The sequence below is a fragment of the Setaria italica genome, chromosome VII (genome assembly GCF_000263155.2).
Source record: "Setaria italica strain Yugu1 chromosome VII, Setaria_italica_v2.0, whole genome shotgun sequence".
NCBI classification, from domain to species: Eukaryota; Viridiplantae; Streptophyta; class Magnoliopsida; order Poales; family Poaceae; genus Setaria; species Setaria italica.
In genome coordinates, this window is record NC_028456.1 from 19,092,975 (window position 1) to 19,113,296 (window position 20,322).

General features: G+C 41.9%; 4 protein-coding genes and 1 pseudogene across 6 annotated transcripts in view; 4 read left to right on the forward strand and 1 right to left on the reverse strand.

Annotated features, from left to right (window-relative positions):
• The window catches only part of LOC101778718 (protein MHF2 homolog), a 6,135-nt gene extending 5,658 nt beyond the window's left edge, over positions 1-477 (forward strand). The window contains exon 6 of the mRNA XM_022827947.1: positions 278-477. The gene's annotated coding sequence lies outside the window, so the exon portion shown is untranslated. The remainder of the gene's footprint in view (positions 1-277) is intronic.
• On the forward strand, positions 87-1,709 carry LOC101785606 (reticulon-like protein B9). Its single transcript, XM_022828516.1, has 6 exons — positions 87-101; positions 333-363; positions 473-653; positions 747-888; positions 1,079-1,148; positions 1,247-1,709. Exons 1-6 carry the CDS (start codon positions 87-89, stop codon positions 1,411-1,413), a joined length of 606 nt encoding a protein of 201 aa, XP_022684251.1. The 3' UTR covers positions 1,414-1,709.
• A 1,057-nt stretch (positions 1,710-2,766) lies between these two features.
• On the reverse strand, positions 2,767-7,133 carry LOC101779135 (annotated as a pseudogene).
• Positions 7,134-8,191: 1,058 nt separating this feature from the next.
• On the forward strand, positions 8,192-15,233 carry LOC101779540 (DNA repair helicase XPB2). 2 transcript variants are annotated; one of them, XM_004975459.2, is made up of 19 exons: positions 8,192-8,326; positions 8,418-8,534; positions 8,656-8,824; positions 9,665-9,887; positions 9,973-10,029; positions 10,361-10,501; positions 10,578-10,658; positions 11,184-11,271; positions 11,758-12,095; positions 12,202-12,277; positions 12,363-12,556; positions 12,880-13,043; positions 13,117-13,189; positions 13,279-13,392; positions 13,917-13,997; positions 14,134-14,193; positions 14,331-14,414; positions 14,507-14,649; positions 14,748-15,233. In XM_004975459.2, exons 1-19 carry the CDS (start codon positions 8,311-8,313, stop codon positions 14,824-14,826), a joined length of 2,298 nt encoding a protein of 765 aa, XP_004975516.1. In that variant the 5' UTR covers positions 8,192-8,310; the 3' UTR covers positions 14,827-15,233. The 2 variants fall into 2 exon arrangements, with proteins under 2 accessions (XP_004975516.1, XP_022684073.1); XM_022828338.1 differs by lacking the exons at positions 8,192-8,326; positions 8,418-8,534 and having other exon boundaries at positions 8,656-8,783.
• Positions 15,234-17,105: 1,872 nt separating this feature from the next.
• LOC101779929 (phytochrome-associated serine/threonine-protein phosphatase-like) overlaps positions 17,106-20,322 on the forward strand; it is a 15,021-nt gene continuing 11,804 nt past the window's right edge. The window contains exons 1-3 of one of the 2 annotated variants that reach the window (XM_022828129.1): positions 17,106-17,328; positions 17,414-17,509; positions 18,470-18,785. In XM_022828129.1, coding sequence (XP_022683864.1) covers positions 17,242-17,328; positions 17,414-17,509; positions 18,470-18,553 — 267 coding nt within the window. In that variant the 5' untranslated portion in view covers positions 17,106-17,241 and the 3' untranslated portion in view covers positions 18,554-18,785. Of the gene's footprint in view, positions 17,329-17,413; positions 17,510-18,469; positions 18,786-20,322 lie in introns of those variants that run through there. The other variant, XR_002678457.1, reaches the window with a different exon arrangement.

A 20,322-nucleotide genomic window follows, 5' to 3' on the forward strand; every position in this document is an offset into this window, starting at 1 on the left:
CAACAGACCGATCAGACAAACCAAGACGAGATTAATCGTCAAAAACTCAGAGAGCCATGCATCCTCATTTTCTTAACGATCACGCAATGGACGAGTGGGTGGTCCATTCCATAGGCACAACCGGTGGCAAAGTCCCTCTAATTTAGCCTAGCAAATTTAAGGATCGGGCTTCACGAGGGTCGAGCTATAATAGTATATAATTTTGAACTAAAAATAAATAAGGCTAAGTTGGATAATAATATATGATTTTGAACTAAAAATATATAAAAATATATAGAGTTGAGTTGTATTGTGAAGGAGGCATGAGGGCCATGATCTATTACCACCCCTAGTCAATTCATAGGCTTCTTGGCGGAGGAAAAGGTAATGCTACTCTTCCTTTCTTTCTGGACAATTAACTTGCATCATTTGAATTACCAAAGTTTCTGTCTGAATCCATGTGTTCATGGATTGCGTTGTTTGCCCCTCGCAGTGGCGGACATTCTGCTGTGGAAGGACAGGAACTTATCTGCAGGTGTGCTCCTCGGGGCCACGTTGATCTGGTACCTGTTAGAAGTGGTTGAATACAACGTAATCCCGCTCCTTTCCCAGATTGTCATCTTGGCCATGCTCGTGGTCTTCATTTGGTCGAATGCCACGCCGCTCTTGAACATGTATGTCTTTGTTTCTTCTGGAGGTTTATCGAAATTCAAATGTGACACAAAGGCACGAGAAGCAATTCTCAACTAACCAAATTTTCATAGCAGACCCCCTCCAAGAATCCCAGAAGTCATCGTCTCTGAGCATGCCTTCCGACATATAGCACAGACCATCCATTACAAACTGGCATACACTGCTGCTGCTCTTTATGACATTGCATGTGGAAAGGATCTGAAGAAATTCCTCTTGGTACATAACAATCAATAACTCTCCTACCTTCATAACAAAAACCATGTCACAGTTTTTCCAGTGTCAAGATATATGCCAAGATCCACGTGTGATATTTTTGAATTTATATTTTTCATCACTTTTATAGTGTTTTTGGGCAATTTACAACACTTTAACCTTAGACTAACAATATGCTGTTTCAAATATTAAGGTGATCTTTTCACTGCTAATATTGTCTGAGATTGGAAGTTCTTACAGCTTCACAAGTCTACTATATCTCGGTGAGTACCGCGGTAATTTTAAACAAGATGAACACACAAAGATCATACAAACCAATTGCTATAATACATTTAACAATCTGAACAACTTACTTCCGCAGGATTTTTGTGTGCTCACACTTTGCCAGCATTGTACCAAAGATATGAGACAGAGGTGGACCATCTAGCTGCAAGAGGTAGTGAAGACATCAAGAGGTTCTATAAGAGGATTGATTCCAATTTGCTCAACAAAATAGCAAGAGGCCCTGTCAAGTCAAAACCTATATAAGATATACTCCCTGAAGATACATCAATAATTCCCTCGAAAGGGAATGACCTATCATTTGATTGCTTCCAGCGAAAATGGTCCTATTGTAATTTGTACAAAGGTGCGTGAACCAGAAAAGCAAGAAGTAGCTTCAACTGAGCCTGGAGAATTCAGACTGTCAACATTCAAATGTACCTATCAATGCATGGATACAAGCATATTTTCAAGACTTCACAATCAATATGAAATGAACTATAATGTTGTAATCTCAACAAAGCAGATCATTAATAAGAATTGAGTGGTGTTTTCTCTTTCAACTCTGACGCCATGGGTTTGTATAAGTACAGCACATGAAAAAAGAGCATCCAATATGGACTCAGCAAGACAAATAGCTAAGATTGCCTAATCGTCTAGGGAAAAAAGGAATATAAACATGATTACATGACATTCATCATTCATTGTCTTCTAACATGTGAAACGCTAGTGTTATGTGTTTTACTCTTCATTCTTGGTATATGCTGTGGGATATACTGGAAAAAAAATTATTGGCTACAAGACACTAGGCGGGGCTCTGCAGCAAAGAAACTAGTGTCCTACAGCATAGAAAATGCATTTCAATGTCCTACATCTAAGGATCAGTGTCCTGTTGCTAATTTTTCCATTTAACTAACATACACGAGGAATTCTCGAGGCATCAAACATTGCATGATTTATTTGCAAAGATCCATTTGTACCTTAAATGTTTGTGTACCGTGGAGAGTCAACTTGAATCTGGAATATGACCATGTCTAAAACATCAGAGACCTTGGCTTTTCCTTAATTCAGTAGATGAAATATCCATGCGAAATTTTTCCTCTGGTATGGAAATGAACATGTCGCTCAGCTCTTCTGGAATGACTAAATCCTCAAGGGCCTTCGAAACAAAACAAGTAGTGTATATTGTTTCAGATGATCCCTCTCCCACTTCCTTCTCCCCACACCCAAAAAAAAGTGTGTAAAGAAAACATCAAGTTGAATTTATACCTTGAAAACTCCTTCAATCATTCGACCACCAACAAGAAAAATGGTACCTGTGCTTTTACATTCGAGAAGTATCTCCAGCATTCTATTGTAATCTCCTCCATAATACTTGGGCTGCAATGAATAAACTTCATTCAGTATCAACAACAAAATATCCAATTGTCAATTTCACTTACACAGTAACGAGTAAACTCTGTCACTGAAGGTAATACCACAATTTATGCTCAAAAGTAAGTACAAAGTGTGCTGATAAGAAACTAAAAAGATGAAAGAAACTGCAAATTGCTACTCGAACATTGGGTATTTGGGTTGCATATTATTTTCTAATAAACATAAAATCATTGAATCCAAAACCTAAAACATCCTTTCAGAAAGGAAACAAACTAAACTGGTAGGTAGTTTTATCATAACTGTCGAACTTCTTACATTAACAAGTCTAGCTGCAGTGTCTGCACCAATTATAAAAGCACTTCCTGGGAAAAGCTCCGCTTTCTTATAGAAGTATGGTTGGTTAGATATTATCACATTCTTCCCTGTAACAGAAAGAGAACAACAGGGTGAGTTTCCCCCAGCAAATTCCATCCATGTTAAGTTCTGAAAAAGAGCAGCTTGAACCTCAAAAGCAGTAAATAATCGGTGAGCAATTAAACAGACTTTCAGCAACCAACAATTGGTTGCCCAGGTTGTCAATCACTATTTTATCCTCCCTTTGGTTTTAAATATACGACGTTTAGGACAAGCTAACTAGATAACAAAATGAACTAACTAACTTGTCTTAAATGTCATATATTTAAAAACGAAGGGAGTACAATGGTAATATAAACAAAAACTTAGGAAAAACACTACTGGACACTTATGTAAAGAGCTCCCGCGAAATCATTTTTAGGCCTTGTTTGTTTGAGCTTTAACTTTCCAAGCTTTCCAGAAAGCTGGCTTTTGGCTTTTACTCCCTGGAAGGGTGGCTTTCCGAAAGCTAACACCGTTTGGCAACCTAGCTTTTGGAATGGAGGGATGGAGTGTCTGTTCTGTGGGGTCCCCATGTCAGACTTTTCTTCAACCTTGGATGCCGGTCGGATTTGACGGCGGGCGAGATTTGGCTGGGAGGAGGGGTGCTGCACCGACGGGGGAGATTTGGAGTGGAGGAGCTCCCCTGCAGCGGCTTCCCGAGCCTGCCGAATCTAGGCTCCTTGGCGGCAGGCGGAGGTGAGGCTGGGGGAGACGCCGAAGGGGACGGCGAGCGAGGCGAGCGGCACGGCGAGGGGGGCTGCGGCGGCGGCGGCGGCTCGGAGGAGAGGCTGAGGCACTGGAGTAGGAGGCGGCGGCGGGGCAGGGCGGGTCGCGGCAGGGTGGGACGGGGCGGGTCGGCGGCGAGGCAGTGGCAGGGCGGGGCAGGGTCGGCGGCGAGGTGGCGCCAGCGGCAGCACGAGACGGAGATGGAGCTGAGGAAAGACGTTGAAAGCTGCGGAAAGCTCACATTTCCCTGCTTCTGGGCTTTCCATGTAATCATAGTTTTTGTGGGCTTTTGGCTTTCGAAAAGCTCAGCCCAGAAGCTGGCCGTTTGTTTGAGCTTTCGGCTTCTTAGGGTGGAAAACTGCTGGAAAACCCAAACAAACAGGCCCGCAACCCACCTGAATGAATGGTAAACAAGACTCCAGTTCTCTGTAACCACAAACTGAACCACATTTGGCATGGCAATCCGATCAGAGTCCTAGGGTTATTGCAAAATCGAAGTCATGGCACATAATTGTACATGATGCTGGGCCATACCTGCTTTTCTAAATTGCTCAACACGCCTCTTAATTTCTGCAATAGATAGTGGAGGTTTATCGGCATTGATTGCTGATATCTCAAAGAATGGAAGCCCATCATCATACATGCTACAACAAGTGGATCCATTAAAAATATCAGGCAATTTACTCTTTCTTCTAAGATAAAACAAGGAAAAAAACAGAAGTGGACGATCCAATATCTTGGGTACAAAAACAGCTATATGGAAATAGTGTTGTGGAGCCACATGCCAATTGTCAAAACATAGCAAACCTTCTCTTGACAAGTAATTTTCTGTGACAAATCATTTTCACATTTCCACTTTGCCATTTTTGGTTTTTGTTTTCCCTTGCTAGTCTTTAACATGCCCAAATCCAAAAGTAGAAATGTTTCTATTTATTCACAGCTTCTCCAGGAGTAAATCAAACCTTGATGCAACTTCCAACAGCTTAAGGTGGCCCTCATGCAAGGGGTTGAATGAACCAGGTAGAATTACTTTCCTATTGAAGTTCGTTTCCACTGGAGCTACATTAAAGAAGAACAGTGTTCAGAGATGGAAGAGTTGTAGAAACAATAGAACTAACAACGACCAAGGACACTATGATTCAAGAATGAAAATGGAAGAAATTCTAGAATGAAAAACATAGCAACTCCAAGTGCTAAAATATACCGGGAAAGTGATAGACTTTCATGCAAACTTGCCCATCAATGACTTGTTGGAGCTCTTGATCTTCATCAAATTGTTCCGTGCTTTCTTCTGGAAGTTCAGGTTCTTAAATGCCTGACTGAATAGTTGCAGATACTCTGCAGGTATCTGCTATTGCCTACAATGCGTACTCTTAAAAATGAGTGCTACCTCCGAGAATGCCAATTATCATAAGATTGGCCAATCCTGACATGATCAGGATTGGTTGCTTATATTTGTTGGTTACAAACTTATGATGTTCAACTTGATCAATATTACCAATGAGAACATATCATCTAGTGAGGTGCAACAAACCTTAAGCAAAAAACAGCTTGAAACCTCGTCTTCTTCCTCTCTGCTCCGTAAACCCTGGGAAGAAAGATTACGGTAGCATGAGGCAACACAATTTAATAAATAATAGTGGATTGCTGCTATTTTCTATTCTGCTAACAAGTTCTAAAAAGACTAAGAAGTAGCGTCAATTTATTAAAGTGTAAGAAGGAACAACAGTGTTTGTACAGTTGTACCTTTGACAAGGTAACATGTGATGTCCTGAGGCAATTGTGAGTCCACGTTGACACATAAAACCTATTTCAAAACGAGAACCAAATGTCATTTAGTGGACACTCAAGAAAGAGGATTAACAAACTTATAGATGTTATCATAACAGCAAAAAGATGAAGACCCCCCCCCCCCCCCCCTGATTCCTCGAAAGATGAGAATTTTGTGCCATACATCATGTGCTCAGGCTCCTATGGTCGTATCGTATCACAATTCACATGCTAAGTCGAGATTCTAGCACGACCACTGCTCTAACTTGGTGAAGTGGGCTAGTTGCAAGGCATACCTGTGGTCACCATGTTTTGGACGTGAGCTTGCCAGTGACCCTGTAAATCCAACACCCATAACTTGCAGACCTATGCATACCCCCAATCAATTACTACAAAATTTACAGCAAGGATAGATGATGTTAGGTGCAAATATGCAATTCTGCAAGCTACATATAGTCATGTGCAGAATGATCAAGTATTGCGAAGTAAAGTAAGGGCCTGTTTGGATGCAGGTGCTAAAGTTTAGCACCCGTCACATCGGATATTTGGATACTAATTAGGAGTATTAAATATAGGCTAATTACAAAACTAATTGCACAGATGGAGTCTAATTTGCGAGATGAATCTATTAAATCTAATTAGTCCATGATTTGATAATGTGGTGCTACAGTAACCATTTGCTAATGATAGATTAATTAGGTTTAATAGATTCATCTTGCAAATTAGACTCCATCTGTGCAATTAGTTTTGTAATTAGCTCATGTTTAGTCCTTCTACTTAACATTCGAACATCCGATGTGACACTGCTAAAGTTTAGCACGTAGTATCCAAACACCTCTTAAGTCACACAGACCTGGCCCAGAAAGCTTGAGTGCTCGGTTGTACGCGGCCAGTGACATGTCCTCTGCAGCCTGCTTGCTGGTGAGGGGGTGTTTGTTTCTGTAGTCCCTCCTAAAATTTCTGTCACATCGAATGTTTAGATACTAATTAGGAGTATTAAATATAGACTAATTACAAAACCAATTGCACAGATGAAGACTAATTTGCGAGACGAATCTATTAAGCCTAATTAGTTCATGATTTGACAATGTGATGCTACAGTAAACATGTGCTAATGATGGATTAATTAGGCTTAATAGATTCGTCTCGTGAATTAGCCTCCATCTGTGTAATTAGTTTTATAATTAGCTCATATTTAGTCCTCTTATTTAGCCTCCGAATATTCGATGTGACATAAATTTTAGAAGATCCTGTAGATCTAAACACCCCTGAATCGCAAGGGTATCTGACCATCAAAGCACGGTCAGTGCAAACAGTACCGTCAGGCGTCAGCAATAAGCCAATAACATCTGAGGCCTTGTTTAGTTGGCCAAATTGGGAGGTGCCAAATTACTGTGCTGGCACTGTAGCACACTATAGCGTTTCGTTTGTATTTGTGAATTATTGTTCAAATATTGACTAATTAGGCTCAAAAGATTCGTCTCGCAAAGTACAACAAAACTGTGCAATTAGTTTTTAATTTCATCTACATTTAGTACTCCATGCATGTACCGCAAGTTTGATGTGATGAGGAATCTTCTTTTTGCATAGTGCTAAAGTTGGGAGTTAGGGGTGAAGTAAACAAGGGGTGAGTAGTTGTTTGACTGTAGGTTCGCAAGTGGACGCGCAGAGTGTTTCGGGAGTGCCGATTCCGTTACCTTGCCAAGGAGCTGCGCCATGGAGGCCCTGGAGTAGGGCACGACGACCTCGAGGATGGTGCCCGACGCGCCGCGCACGGACAGGAGCCAGCCGAGCGCTTGCGCCGAATGGGGGTGCCGGGCAGTTGGGAATATGGCCGATTTGACGGGAAAATTACAGCGCGCGGGGCCCGGGAGATGCTGGTACGGATACCTGAGATGCGCCGCCGGCGAGGTAGGATCCGTTTGGTTGTCTAGAGGAGTCACCAGCTTACGTGGCTCCCCAGAGTCAAGCCCATTGTATACAGGAGCATGGTGTTTGGTTGCCTGCTCGCACGGGCCAGGCTCTCCCGAGAAGCTGTTTGTTTGCTCGGATAAGGATGGGTTGCATGAGATGAAAATATATAAATAATCATCGTAATGACATTTATTACGGGGAAACTATTATCTCATAGCTCTTAGTTTATCTTATTACTACTTAATATTAATCAAAATATGTTAATATCATTTAATATGTGCTAATAATGTATTAATAACATCTTTAGATGGCTAATACCTACACCACGCGAGCCTGGTCCGGCAGATACGGCCGATTTCCTTGCACCAGCAGAGCCTGACTACGGAGGAAATCTTGCACGATCGGAGTCTGACCGAGCAGATACGCAAACCTAATAAATAGAAAATCTTGCATCGGCAGAGTCTGACTGAGGGCTGGCAACCAAACGCCCCGTTAGATGATCGCCTGGGAGCGAAAGGAGTGGATGGCCTCCACCACCGCGCGGACCCAGCTCTCCATCGCGATCCCGGTGGACGCAGTTGGCTTGGGCGAGCTGCTACGGGACGAGACGACGCGGGGATTTTGTCCGGTTCCCCTCCTGTTTTTTTTTTTTGAAGGAAGAGTTCCCTCCTGTAGATGTAGAAAAAAAAACTCTTCTGTGGGCCGGATCCCTCAGAACCCGTTTACGCAACGGCCTACGCAACCGACCCCAGGTGGTCAGGCCCACAGCCCAATGACGGTTCCCGCACGTTCCGCCCTGGCCCGCAACTACTCCACCGAACCCTTCAAAGCCCACGTAGGGGTCTCGAAACCGCAACAATCGCAGTTCGCAGACCGCATTGCTGGCTGAATCGCCTTCGCACCGCCACAGCCTTCCGTCGTCCTCTCCGACATCGACTCGCACCGACCACTAGCGGCGCCACCTCCTCCTCAGCCCCAGCCATGGCCGGCGGCGACGGTGAGGCGGCGGCCCTAAACCCCCGTCTCCTCCACGAACGCCCTCGTACACCTCTCGCGTTGACGTCGTTCCCCTCTCTTCTACCCCGCAGGCGATCGCCACCGCGCGCCGAAGCGGCACAAGTCCTCGGCCCCGTCGAAGGCGGCCCTGGTGGACGAGAGCGCCGAGTTCGACTACGCCGATGACTTCGACGACGATGCCCTTGACGGTACCCACCGCGCGCTTGATCCCCTCCTAAATCCGCGAACCATCCCCAAATCTGTGGGGTTTCTTCTGAACTTCTGATCGATTTGAGGGATTTGGGGGTGGATGTCTTTGTTCTATTGCAGCGAATACGGAGGTGAAGAAGAGGGATTTCACGAAGCTCGAGTTGAAGCCGGATCACGCGAACCGGCCCCTCTGGGCGTGCGCGGACGGACGCATCTTCCTCGAGACCTTCTCGCCGCTCTACAAGCAGGCATACGATTTCCTTATCGCTATTGCTGAACCTGTGTGCAGGTCCGCTTTAATCAGTTCCATACTTGAATACCACCAGCTGCACCTTTAAATCAGAGTTGTCATGGCTGTACCCAGATGGCTCACAACCTGAATTGGAGCCGTTGATTTCTCCATGGAGTTCTGATAGCATGAATTAGGGCTGCAGTAAGATGTCCGTGCTTTGGATAGGATTGGTCTGGTAAATCCAGAACACATTGTTAACACACTAGCCGCAAGTCTGTCTTTGGATGTCTTGGACCAGGAGATGAATTTTGAATATTTACAAGACAGGATTTCTTGACTTGCAATTTTGCATTCCATTCAAAACCCGACATAAGAGTCAACATGATGTCATTTGAAGGAATTTGTGTGAAATTGGTTGGAGGGATACATATGCTAAGAATTGGGAGGGAGAAAGACAGTGGTGCTTGCTCAATTTAATTAAGCATGGTTACATGGATCTTTAGGTTTTAAGGCTATGCTGAATGTAGCTATGGCATTTTCCAGAGTTTTGTTGCTTCTGGTGCTATTTGTTCGTGAGTGGATTTGGAACAAACAAATATTATTTGAACACTATCTAAACTTACCAAAGTTATGCGAGATGTTTACCCTTGTTTCCTAGGTAATAAATACTAGGACTTGCTTAGTTTTGAGGATTGAATGGTGTATTAGAGATATCCTGAGCTTGTTACTTCAAAGAAACAGCAAGTCAGCAACAATAGTAAGCTAAATTGTAACTGTATCTGAGCTACCATGGTGCTCTGGATATTGAAATGAATATATGTGTTAAATGCTTGAATATATTCAATGAAGGTTTCCAACTTTTCTTTCTGAAAATTCAACCTTTTTTTTGTTGTGCAGGCCAGAATCTATGCATGAGTACAATCTAACTCCCCACTCATTGTATGCTGCGGTCTCAGTAGGACTTGAGACAAGCACTATTATTAGTGTCTTGAGTAAACTCTCTAAGACTAAGTTGCCTCGTGAAATAATTGACTTCATCCACGGATCAACTGCTAACTACGGCAAAGTGAAGCTTGTCTTGAAGAAGAATCGATATTTTGTTGAGTCTCCATTTCCTGAGGTCATATCACTTGACCTTTGTATAAAGAATTCTGATAGCTCTATCGCTTTTCTTTGTTGAGGGAACTGTGGCATCTCTTGTGCAGGTATTGAGTAACCTCCTGAACGATGATGTTATATCAAAAGCTAGGATATCTCCTGAGGTATTATTTACTTTGGATGTATAATATCAAGCTGAAGTTAGTGTCAGGTAGAGGAGAATTTGCACACTGTGGAAATGTCAATTTTGTTCATGTCATCAGTTTTTTTGTTTTCTTTCTGGTTTTGAGTATATTGGTTCTCAACTTATTGGGTGTGTAATCATATTGGACATTTGAAACCATTGCAGCTTAGGAAAAGTTTGTTACCTACCTCACTAGCCTTTGTGTGATAAAAGTTGTTTTCCTGCTAATTTGTCTACATTAAACCAGCTATCCATTTAACTTAGTTGTTTGCTTCTCAACGTCGTATGAATCTATTCTAATTTTCCTTCAGGATTCCCTTGGTGCATCTTCATTTACTATTAGCAAAACATCTGGACAAGCTAGTGGCCATGAAGAGTTGTTAAATGGAATGGACTTGGCTGCTGCAACTGAAGACAAGGAAACACATTCTTTTGAGATTGATCCCTCTCAGGTATTTTTTCATTTCTACTGAAGGTTGGGAACCACTAAAGTTATTGAGGGACTGATGTTCCATTTATCTCACACAGGTTGAGAACGTCAAGCAACGGTGCTTGCCAAATGCATTGAACTACCCCATGCTGGAGGAGTATGATTTCAGAAATGACACTGTAAGCTTGTCTTTTCTCAGGGAACAGCTAATGCATATTGTTTTTCTGTTCTTTTTTCATCGATAGACAATGATCATAATACTGAAAAGTTTAGACCAAAAGGATGGGATAAATTGCAAACCGCAGTACCTCTTGTTGGAGAATGCAAAAATTGGGGTTGGCCCAGGTCAAAGGAATGTGATAGATGCACATATGCATCAAAGAAAATAAGTCAAATGAAAGGGTAGGAGAAATTTCAAACCACCTTAGCTCTACGTCAAATAATACAAGGGTCAAGGGGTGGGATTGATCCCTGCTAATGGAATGTAGATGAACTTGCATCAATAGAAAACGTTACTCCCTCTGGTCATAGAAAAGTGGCAATTTTGGACATGAACATAATCTTGGAAACACTACTTTTACTACTGAATTTTATTGTGATATGATTTAGAATCTAATGAAGTTATAATATGTGAAAGTATTTTTAACACAAAGCTGCTCATGGATCTAAAGTTTAACTTAGTTCCTCTTCAATTTTAATTGTAGGTAAACCCAGATTTGGACATGGAGCTAAAGCCGCAAGCACGACCCAGGCCATATCAAGAAAAGAGTCTCAGCAAGATGTTTGGAAACGGTAAGTTCATCATGTAAAGCTTATGTAAAATTGAGTTTCAAACAGTTGGTACTCTGTTAGAGAGCTATTGATGGCCACGAAGTTTGGGCTGAAGAATTTCCCAGTGATTAGCATCGAAAGCCCAGTATTGGTCTCTTATCCGATTGCACATCCTGATTTGCAGCCAGGTCCGAAATGAAAGTAAATGTGCCTTCTCTGTGCAATGGTCTTGCAATGCCTTGTTTAATAAGGTGTCCAGTATTGTTTAATGTTGCGAATACTAAGTGAAGATGTTGCAAATTTTTAACTGATAGCAAAATATGTGTTTACTCAGGATGTAAACCAAATTCTCCTTGCTCTTTTTAGCTAGTGATTTTGTTCCCTTGGGTCATTTATTAATCTTTCCATTGTAGAAGTTTTTGGCTTTTGCATGGAGTAAACAATTTGTGATACTTGTATGCAGTGAATGCTAGCTTTTCTAATTTGATTTAATTTGTAATTATGCAGGACGAGCAAGGTCAGGCATTATTGTGCTACCTTGTGGTGCTGGCAAATCCTTGGTTGGTGTATCTGCAGCCTGCCGTATTAAGAAAAGTTGTCTATGTTTGGCCACAAATGCTGTCTCCGTAGATCAATGGGCATTTCAATTCAAGCTTTGGTCAACTATAAAAGATGACCACATTAGTCGTTTTACATCTGATAACAAGGAGAAATTTAGAGGGATGGCAGGTGTGGTTGTGACTACATATAACATGGTTGCATTTGGTGGTAAACGGTCTGAAGACTCAGAGAAGATTATTGAAGAAATCCGAAACAGAGAGTGGGGCTTGCTTCTAATGGATGAGGTGGGCTGGTCTATTATAATCTGATCATTGGGGTTTTATTCTTCCATGTCTTAATAAAGTATAATGCAGTGTCACTTTTGTCTCCTTTTCTTGTGTATCTATTCAGGTTCACGTTGTCCCTGCACATATGTTTAGAAAAGTCATCAGCATCACTAAATCTCACTGCAAGCTTGGTCTTACTGGTACGTCTCCATCATATAATCCTGCATGGTTTCACTGTTTGCTTTTATGACGTATCATAAACTCATTATATTAAAATTATCACAGCTACCCTTGTGAGAGAGGACGAACGCATTACCGATTTGAATTTTCTAATTGGACCAAAACTGTATGAAGCGAATTGGTTGGATTTAGTGAAAGGTGGATTTATTGCAAATGTGCAGTGTGCAGAAGTATGGTGTCCCATGACCAAAGAGTTCTTTGCTGAATATTTGAAGAAGGAAAATTCAAAGAAGAAGCAGGTGAACCCATATTGAAGTTTGTCATAGGTTCCTGCAGAGAATTTATATAAGTTTTTGTCCTTCCAGATTGCAAATTCATGTATTCCAGTTTCCACTATTGCTTTATTTTATTCCCATTGTACCTTTCCCTCTATGCAATAGTCGACTTCATTTGTTTCCTTTAGCTATTCACCTCCAACAAGACATACCACTCTTATACTTTTGACAACAGTACATATATGAATTTTCATTGATTGGAATTCCATTTTCTTTAATTTCATTCTCGTCTTCCTGGAAGCTAACTTATGTTTTGAGGATCACATCTTACTGCCCTTACATGCCAGGTACTTTATGTCATGAATCCAAACAAGTTCAGGGCTTGTGAGTTCCTGATTCGATTCCATGAGCAACAACGTGGAGACAAGATAATTGTGTTTGCTGACAATCTATTTGCACTAACAGCTTATGCAATGAAACTCCGCAAGCCAATGATTTATGGTGCCACAAGGTGACTTTACATTTATGCAGATGTTACCTAGTTTCCTCTAGTTTGCGCTTATTTATCTTTGAATCACATTCAGCCATGCGGAGAGGACAAGAATTCTCTACCAATTCAAGAACAGTCCAGAAGTCAATACAATTTTCCTTTCAAAGGTGTGATTACTGACTATCTAATATTAAATATGTATTTCAAATCAACTTACTGTCAGCAATGTTGGTGACTATATGCTATTTCCTGTTAGGTTGGTGATAACTCGATTGATATCCCAGAAGCTAATGTTATCATACAAATATCATCTCATGCTGGTTCAAGGCGTCAAGAAGCTCAGCGTCTGGGACGTATTCTCAGGGCAAAGGTACTATTGGACCATTTGTTTCATTTTACATACAAGCTGGCTGTAATTGCTGCACTTGATCCTTTGGCATTCAAAATTATTCTGTGTGGATGTTTCTGTTCCTTTTGACACTCAAAATTATTCTGGACATTTAGAAGTCATCATAAATTACACATTATGGTGAAATTCTTTTAACACAGTAAACTTCAACGTTATAAATTTTGATTGACATCCAACATAACATATTGCTGTTGTGCTGTGGCAAAGCTTGTGACTAAATTGTCACTCCTGCTGACCTTGTATTTGTAGTAGTTGCACATAGGTTGTTTATTTGCACACTATCCTATTTACCAGTGTGGGGCTACCAACCTGGATTTCGGTTTCAGCTTATAGTTATGAGAGTCACTTTGATGTGGCCAATAGATTGGGGATAAAGTGATACATAAATTATTTGGAAGACTTAGATCTAAACTGCAACAGTCCTATAATGAGTATCATGAATTGTGTATTCTCATTAAATCTCTTGTAAATTATTGTGACCTCAGGGTAAGCATCAAGATAGGATGGCTGGAGGAAAAGAAGAATACAATGCTTTTTTCTATTCTCTAGTGTCAACCGACACACAGGTTAGTCTCACTGGATTACTCATTTCCTCATTATTTCCCCCTTTTTTTACTGGAAACACCAGCATGCATATATGTTATGACAGCCCTGTAAATTATCTTCAGTATATCAGGATGACATTCTTTTTTGCTGATGCAGGAGATGTACTACTCAACAAAAAGGCAGCAGTTTCTTATTGACCAGGGATATAGCTTCAAGGTATGGCCTCTGGAGCATTCTTAAGTTGTAAAGAATTATACTGTAATTTGACTCTTACCCATAGTACGTGCAGCTGCCCGCACCTGCTGAGATTGTTCTTTTGGCACATTTTAGTGATGAAATATTGTACTTGCCAGGTTATCACTAGTTTGCCGCCACCTGAAGAAGGACCTAATCTGAGCTATTACACGCTTGATGAACAGCTTGAGCTTCTGGGCAAGGTGGGCATTTCTGTACCCCATTGGTTGTAGGTCATAGTTCCCTTGCTGGTTGTTACTGACTGTGCAGATGCCCCATTCATCACTTCCAACAGGTGCTGAATGCAGGGGATGACATGATTGGCGTTGAGCATTTGGAAGAAGACTCTGATGGCAAGGCTCTTCTGAAAGCTCGTCGCTCTGCCGGATCGATGAGTGCCTTTTCTGGAGCCGGTGGAAGGGTTTACTTGGAATACAGGTGCTGCATCTATCCACTCTTCCTCTGTTTTTTTATTTGGTGCCATATCCAACCTCATCTTTAACTGGATGCACATCGCCTGTGTCCTGTTCTTCCAGCACGAAGGGGAAGGGTGCTCCGAAGAAACCCAAGGACCCATCAAAGAGGCATCATCTGTTTAAGAAGCGCTACCAGTAGGATGCCAGAGAAGTTGTGTAGCCTGTTATGCTTTGCTGACAATGACCTGGTTCATGAGAACCTTCTTGCTTGGCATGAAAATGTCGTTGGTTTTAACAGAGAAGCCAGGTTATGCAAAGCTGTCACTTTCTGTTAGGGCAACCGTACTAGCAATTACCCTCGTTTTGAGCAAGGTTTCTGAGCTATTATATCGAGGACAATTTTGGTCTTTGGCTTACGCCTGCTGCTTTCTGTTCGCAAACGAGGATGTATGTCTTCTTGAAAAATGTAAATATTGTGTAAGGCTTGTATGCATATTGAGCTATAAGCACGCTAAAGCTGCAACGCGTCATTAGCGATGCTGAACGACCTGGCACTGGCCTTAATATTTTAACTCCAAAGAAATTTAAATTTTACAATCCTGTGTATGATGCAGTATGGTCAATGGTTACCAGTTCGATGTCTTGTGATTATTGTTCATGAGCATTGCAACGTTTGTTCAATTTTGATGGTGCAACTTTCCTAATATGCTTAATTTCCTTCTTTATGCCCTTAAATAGAAATGAGGCCTGCATATGACATTATTTAAATTCTCAAGATAAACATGTATCAAACGGTTGACTACCGTCCACCCTTGCCCCGTCAAATCCATCAAATAACTGGAATGGCTTCATGTCAGATACACCACCGAACTTTAGGAACAACATTTTGGACGATATCGTCACTTTGGCCGCTATTTTCTATTAGATATAACTAAGAGGTGTATAATAAAGTAATAGTCTAATAAAATTGTTTTCAATACAAAACATATAGTGGAGTAATGTTTATTATACATTTACAGTTTCTGAAGTTTTACAAATCTTTTCCGAGAATCCGTCGAAACGCAAGTTTATCAGCAGATATACATGCGTTCCGCTTATATATACTCCAAAACAAAATTGCAAAGAAGAAAACGGAAATTGCTGACGAGTCTCCCATCCAATTCGCGACCCCGTCGTCTCGTGCAGTCGCAAGCACGAGGCTGTGAGCGAGCCAGCCAAGACGCTCTTCGATTTGCCCTCACTCCAGCCCAGCCAGCCAGCCGCCCAAAAAGCCAGGCGCAAATCACAACCTCGCCTCCTGTCCCCTCCCCTCGCTCCTCGTTCCCCTCTCGCCGCCCGCCCCCGGCCGCGATCGAGGCGGCGCCAATAACCAAGGGCGGGCCTCACCCTCAGCAGTGATAATGTATTCGCCATACTGACATGACACCCTATAATGAAAATGAAAACCCCATTATATTGGCACTAGCCCTTAGGATTCTTTTTCTCCTGTGATGTATCATGTATGCATTCGTCCCAAGTATATTAATTAGAAATTTTTGCAATATCCCCCTTCTTCCCTCATTTTGATTTCATATGGCTATATATTTTAGCTTGTAACATACATCGCATGTTTGTATCCATTTGGTACCACAAATAGCTGGATACACATGAAATGCTTATTTAGCATGCAGGCATGCTAATATTATTGTGACTTGTCTTTAGGTGTATGGTTTCTATGATGAGTGCCAGTGAAAGTATGGGAATGCCAATGCATGTCGGTACTGCACTGATGTTTTTTATTACCGTACGCTTTCAGCAATCATTAATGGATAAGTAAGTTCCTCTGGACAAAGAATTTGCAGATTGTCAGTTCATGTTATTTGGGACAAGTCATACTTAAATTATATGCTGAATTCAGGTCCTCTGTGTTCATGGCGGTCTTTCTCCTGATGTACGCACCATTGATCAGGTTCGTGACTTTTCTTCTGTGGCTTTCTTATAGTTATTATACTCATCGGTCCATAGATGTTTATAGCTTCCATATTTCCTGTCTTGTAGGTATGCCATACTTAGTGAAAATATGTGAAGTAGAAATATATTTTACTTGGTCTATGAAAGGATGAAATGATTACAACTATTTGAAATTTCCATTGTCACCAATGATGCAAAATTAATGTTTCAGTGCATGTCTGCTAGAACTTTTGAATGAGTGAACATTTTATATATATATATTATTTTCAGTGATTTCTCTGTTCTTTTTTCAGCTGGTTGTGCTAACTTTTTTTACAAAAAATGTTTGCTATATAATTTTCTTCAGTAGTAAGAACAGTTATCATCAATGAACTGGTTGTGCTAATTGTACTGTAAGAATGGTTATCATCAATGAACTGGAAAGTAACTGGCCCTTAGCATTGCTGACTCATTTTTGTGAAGAATGGTAGAGTATCTGATTCTGGGGTTGATTTGGCCTTAGCATTTCTGACTTGTTTTCTGAAGAATAGTAGAGTACATGATTCTGTTGCTTTTTATGAATAAATGTTTCGATGAGATTAAACATTTGATTATCTTTTATCACTAGATACGAACAATTGATCGCAATTGTGAAATTCCCCACGAAGGTCCTTTCTGTGATCTTATGTGGAGTGACCCTGACGAGATAGAGACATGGGCTGTTAGTCCCCGTGGTGCAGGTTGGCTATTCGGATCACGAGTCACAGCAGAGGTGTGCATACAATCTTTCTTGTTATTTTATTATTCCGAATCGCCCTTCTATTCAGTCCTTGTAAATGCCACTTTTTGCTATGCAGTTCAACTTTGTTAACGGTATCGAGCTAGTTTGCCGAGCTCAGCAGCTGGTGCAGGAAGGCTTAAAGTACATGTTTCAGGAGAAGGGCCTTGTGACTGTGAGTTCTTATTCCCACATAGATTGTCACTCGAGATACTGGTAGCATCATATTAGTAGTTTGTATTTTTTTTATTTCAGCATGACTGAATTATTACATTTGAATTGTTTATGATGCTTTATTTGTACTATTTCTTTCCAGGTGTCTGCACCTAATTATTGCTACAGATGTGGCAATGTAGCTTCCATACTAAGCTTTGATGAAAAGATGATATGTTGTTTCGTTTAGAAGAGTTTGCTTGAAGTCTTCTGCATACCTGATTACTCTTGAGTAAATTCATACAATAAGTTCAGCTCAATCTTCAGCATGTTTTATTGTGCATATATACAAGCAGTTTTTGTACATGTGAATGGGCAACAGAAAAGCAACCGGTGTTTCTGGCCAATATTTTTAGATCTTTACTTAGTGAAGTGGTTATACAAGTGAATGTTACGTACATCTAGGTGGGGTCTCTCCTTTGTTCTGCAACTCACCAAGTTTTTGTTAAGACATTTTCTATGCTTGCTAGTGATAGCTGATAGGCAGGGGCTGGAAAATAAGGAATAAATCATAGTCTTTTGAATAGGGGCAGGGTTTCAGTTGGACCGTCAATGAAATAAGCAAATTGTTGTCTTTCTGCATCAACCATGCTTTTTTGGGGAATCAAGCAGACTTTGTGGTTTAGTGGTTCATCAGCAACAGTTATGCATGTGGGTTTGTCTTGGCTGAGGAAGAGGGGTCCAAGTTGCCATGAAAAGGCAAAGTCTGCTCGCTTTTGTCAATAAGTACCAGCAGACCTCTGATTCTTTTTCGCATTAACATCTGATTGCTCCTAGTTTTGCATCACCAATTGTCGTGTATCTTGTTTACGACTGCATGGTGGTTGGCATGTTATGCTCCACTGCGCTTTGCTTAACTTAAACCAAAGTGTAATGAGATGTAGCTGATGCTGATCAATGCTGCATACTTTTCTGTTGCCAGGAAAGAGACGTCAAGTTCTTCACGGAGACAGAGGAGAACAACCAGATGCGAGGCCCAAGGACCGCAGTCCCATATTTCCTCTGACTTCAATTGTACAATTTTAGAAGTCAAATGTTTAAATCTGTAAGGGCTAAAAGATCAACCAGAGGTGTTTGTTGTTGTAGGTTCAGATCATAGTGCAATATGATGCATTTGATTTCTCCATTTTCTTTTAACCACATGTGCAATAGACCATCGGGAGTCATATGTTACTGTATCCCTTCAAGTGACACCGTCAAGTTTTGTTCTTGATTTATTTCACGTGCTATTTATCATCGTGGACCGCGCATGCGTTGCGCAACAGAAATGTTTCTGCTGCCTGTTTATTTTATTTCTGATGTGATATTTTCCTTTTAGTTTGCACTCGCCTAGTAAGATATTTTTCTTGTAAACATCTCGTGTGCGCACTTCCTGGCATATATTTTTGGTTGGATAGCTCCAGGTATTTATTCTGTAATGCAGTTTGATTCTGCGTGATAAACCACTCCTAATCTTATTTGCAAGCGTTTAACGTGAGACACGCGGAACCGAATTCATCACCTGGTTGCGCATGAAAGCAACAATTGCGACGATTGTAAAGTCCCGTTTGATACTCCTGCTAAAGTTTAGCACCTGTCACATCAGGTGTTTGGATGCTAATTAGGAATATTAAACATAGGTTAATTACAAAATTAATTACACAGATGGAGTTTAATTCGCGAGACGAATCTATTAAACCTAATTAGTCCATGATTTGACAATGTGGTGCTACAGTAACCATTTGCTAATGATGGATTAATTAGGCTTAATAGATTTGTCTCGCGAATTAGCATAGAGATTCTGTAATTAGTTTTATAATTAGCTCATATTTAGTCCTCCCAATTAGCATCCAAATATCTAATGTGATACTGCTAAAGTTTAACACCTAATATACAAACGTAAACGTACCTGCCAAGCAGGGCGCGGGTTTGCTGCGCGGCAGCTGCGCGGCAGAGGCCACGAGCAGATCAAGATGCCTGCGCCGCACGGCGGGGGTTACGGGCTTTACGGGCGCACGGCGTGTCGCCCACCTGCCCGCTCTCCAACGGAGCGGAGAAGGCATGCCCTCCGCTGCCTGTCTCCTCCCTCGCCCGCCCACCGGCGCGAACGAATCTCACTTCTCAGTGACCGCACGCGATGCGCACGAACGCCGCCTTGGGGTGGGCACCGAGCCGCGTCACCGGCGCCCGACAGCGATCGCCGTTTGCATCGTCCTCCGGCCGCCGTCTCTTTTTTTTCCCTTGCTCTCGGTTAGATGTACCCGTGATTCGCTGCCCTCCCCGCCCACCCGGGCAGCTTTTGGGTTTGGACGGCGCGCGCCGTGCCGCGGCCTCAGATCGTCGTCGTCCTCACGTGACTGGGGCTCCCCTCGGTTAAACAAAGCTTCGCCGTGCATGTCAGGTGTCAGGTCGTGTCCTGTCTCGTGTGCTCGACTTCTCGTGCGACGGTGCGAGTGCGAGTGCGAGTGCGAGTGCGAGCCCGTGCCCCACGGCAGGTCGAACAACAACAGACTGCTAAATCGGTGGAGCCTGCGGGCATCTTTTGGCAGGCGGAGGCTGTGCTGTGCTTGTTCCTTTTCCCAATTTTCATGATCGTTCAGGTGGCCCGTACTGCCTTTACTCCCCACTTCATTTAATACCGGTAGTGGTCTTTGAACTTTTGTTTGAAAAAAAACGGATTCAAATCTCGCCGTGTCTGTAATAACTCCCTTGAATGCACGTACTCCCTCCATCCCAAATTATAAGTCGCTATGATTTTTTTGATACATTCAGGTTCCGTTTCTTCCACTGACTTAT

Excerpts from the sequence above, each read along its gene's own strand:
- LOC101785606 (XM_022828516.1), top strand. Across the intron at positions 364-472 it reads GCTTCTTGGCGGAGGAAAAG|TGGCGGACATTCTGCTGTGG; the intron begins GTAATGCTACTC and ends TGCCCCTCGCAG. Across the intron at positions 1,149-1,246 it reads CACAAGTCTACTATATCTCG|GATTTTTGTGTGCTCACACT; the intron begins GTGAGTACCGCG and ends TTACTTCCGCAG.
- LOC101779540 (XM_004975459.2), top strand. Across the intron at positions 10,502-10,577 it reads TTGAGATTGATCCCTCTCAG|GTTGAGAACGTCAAGCAACG; the intron begins GTATTTTTTCAT and ends TATCTCACACAG. Across the intron at positions 13,393-13,916 it reads GACGTATTCTCAGGGCAAAG|GGTAAGCATCAAGATAGGAT; the intron begins GTACTATTGGAC and ends TTGTGACCTCAG.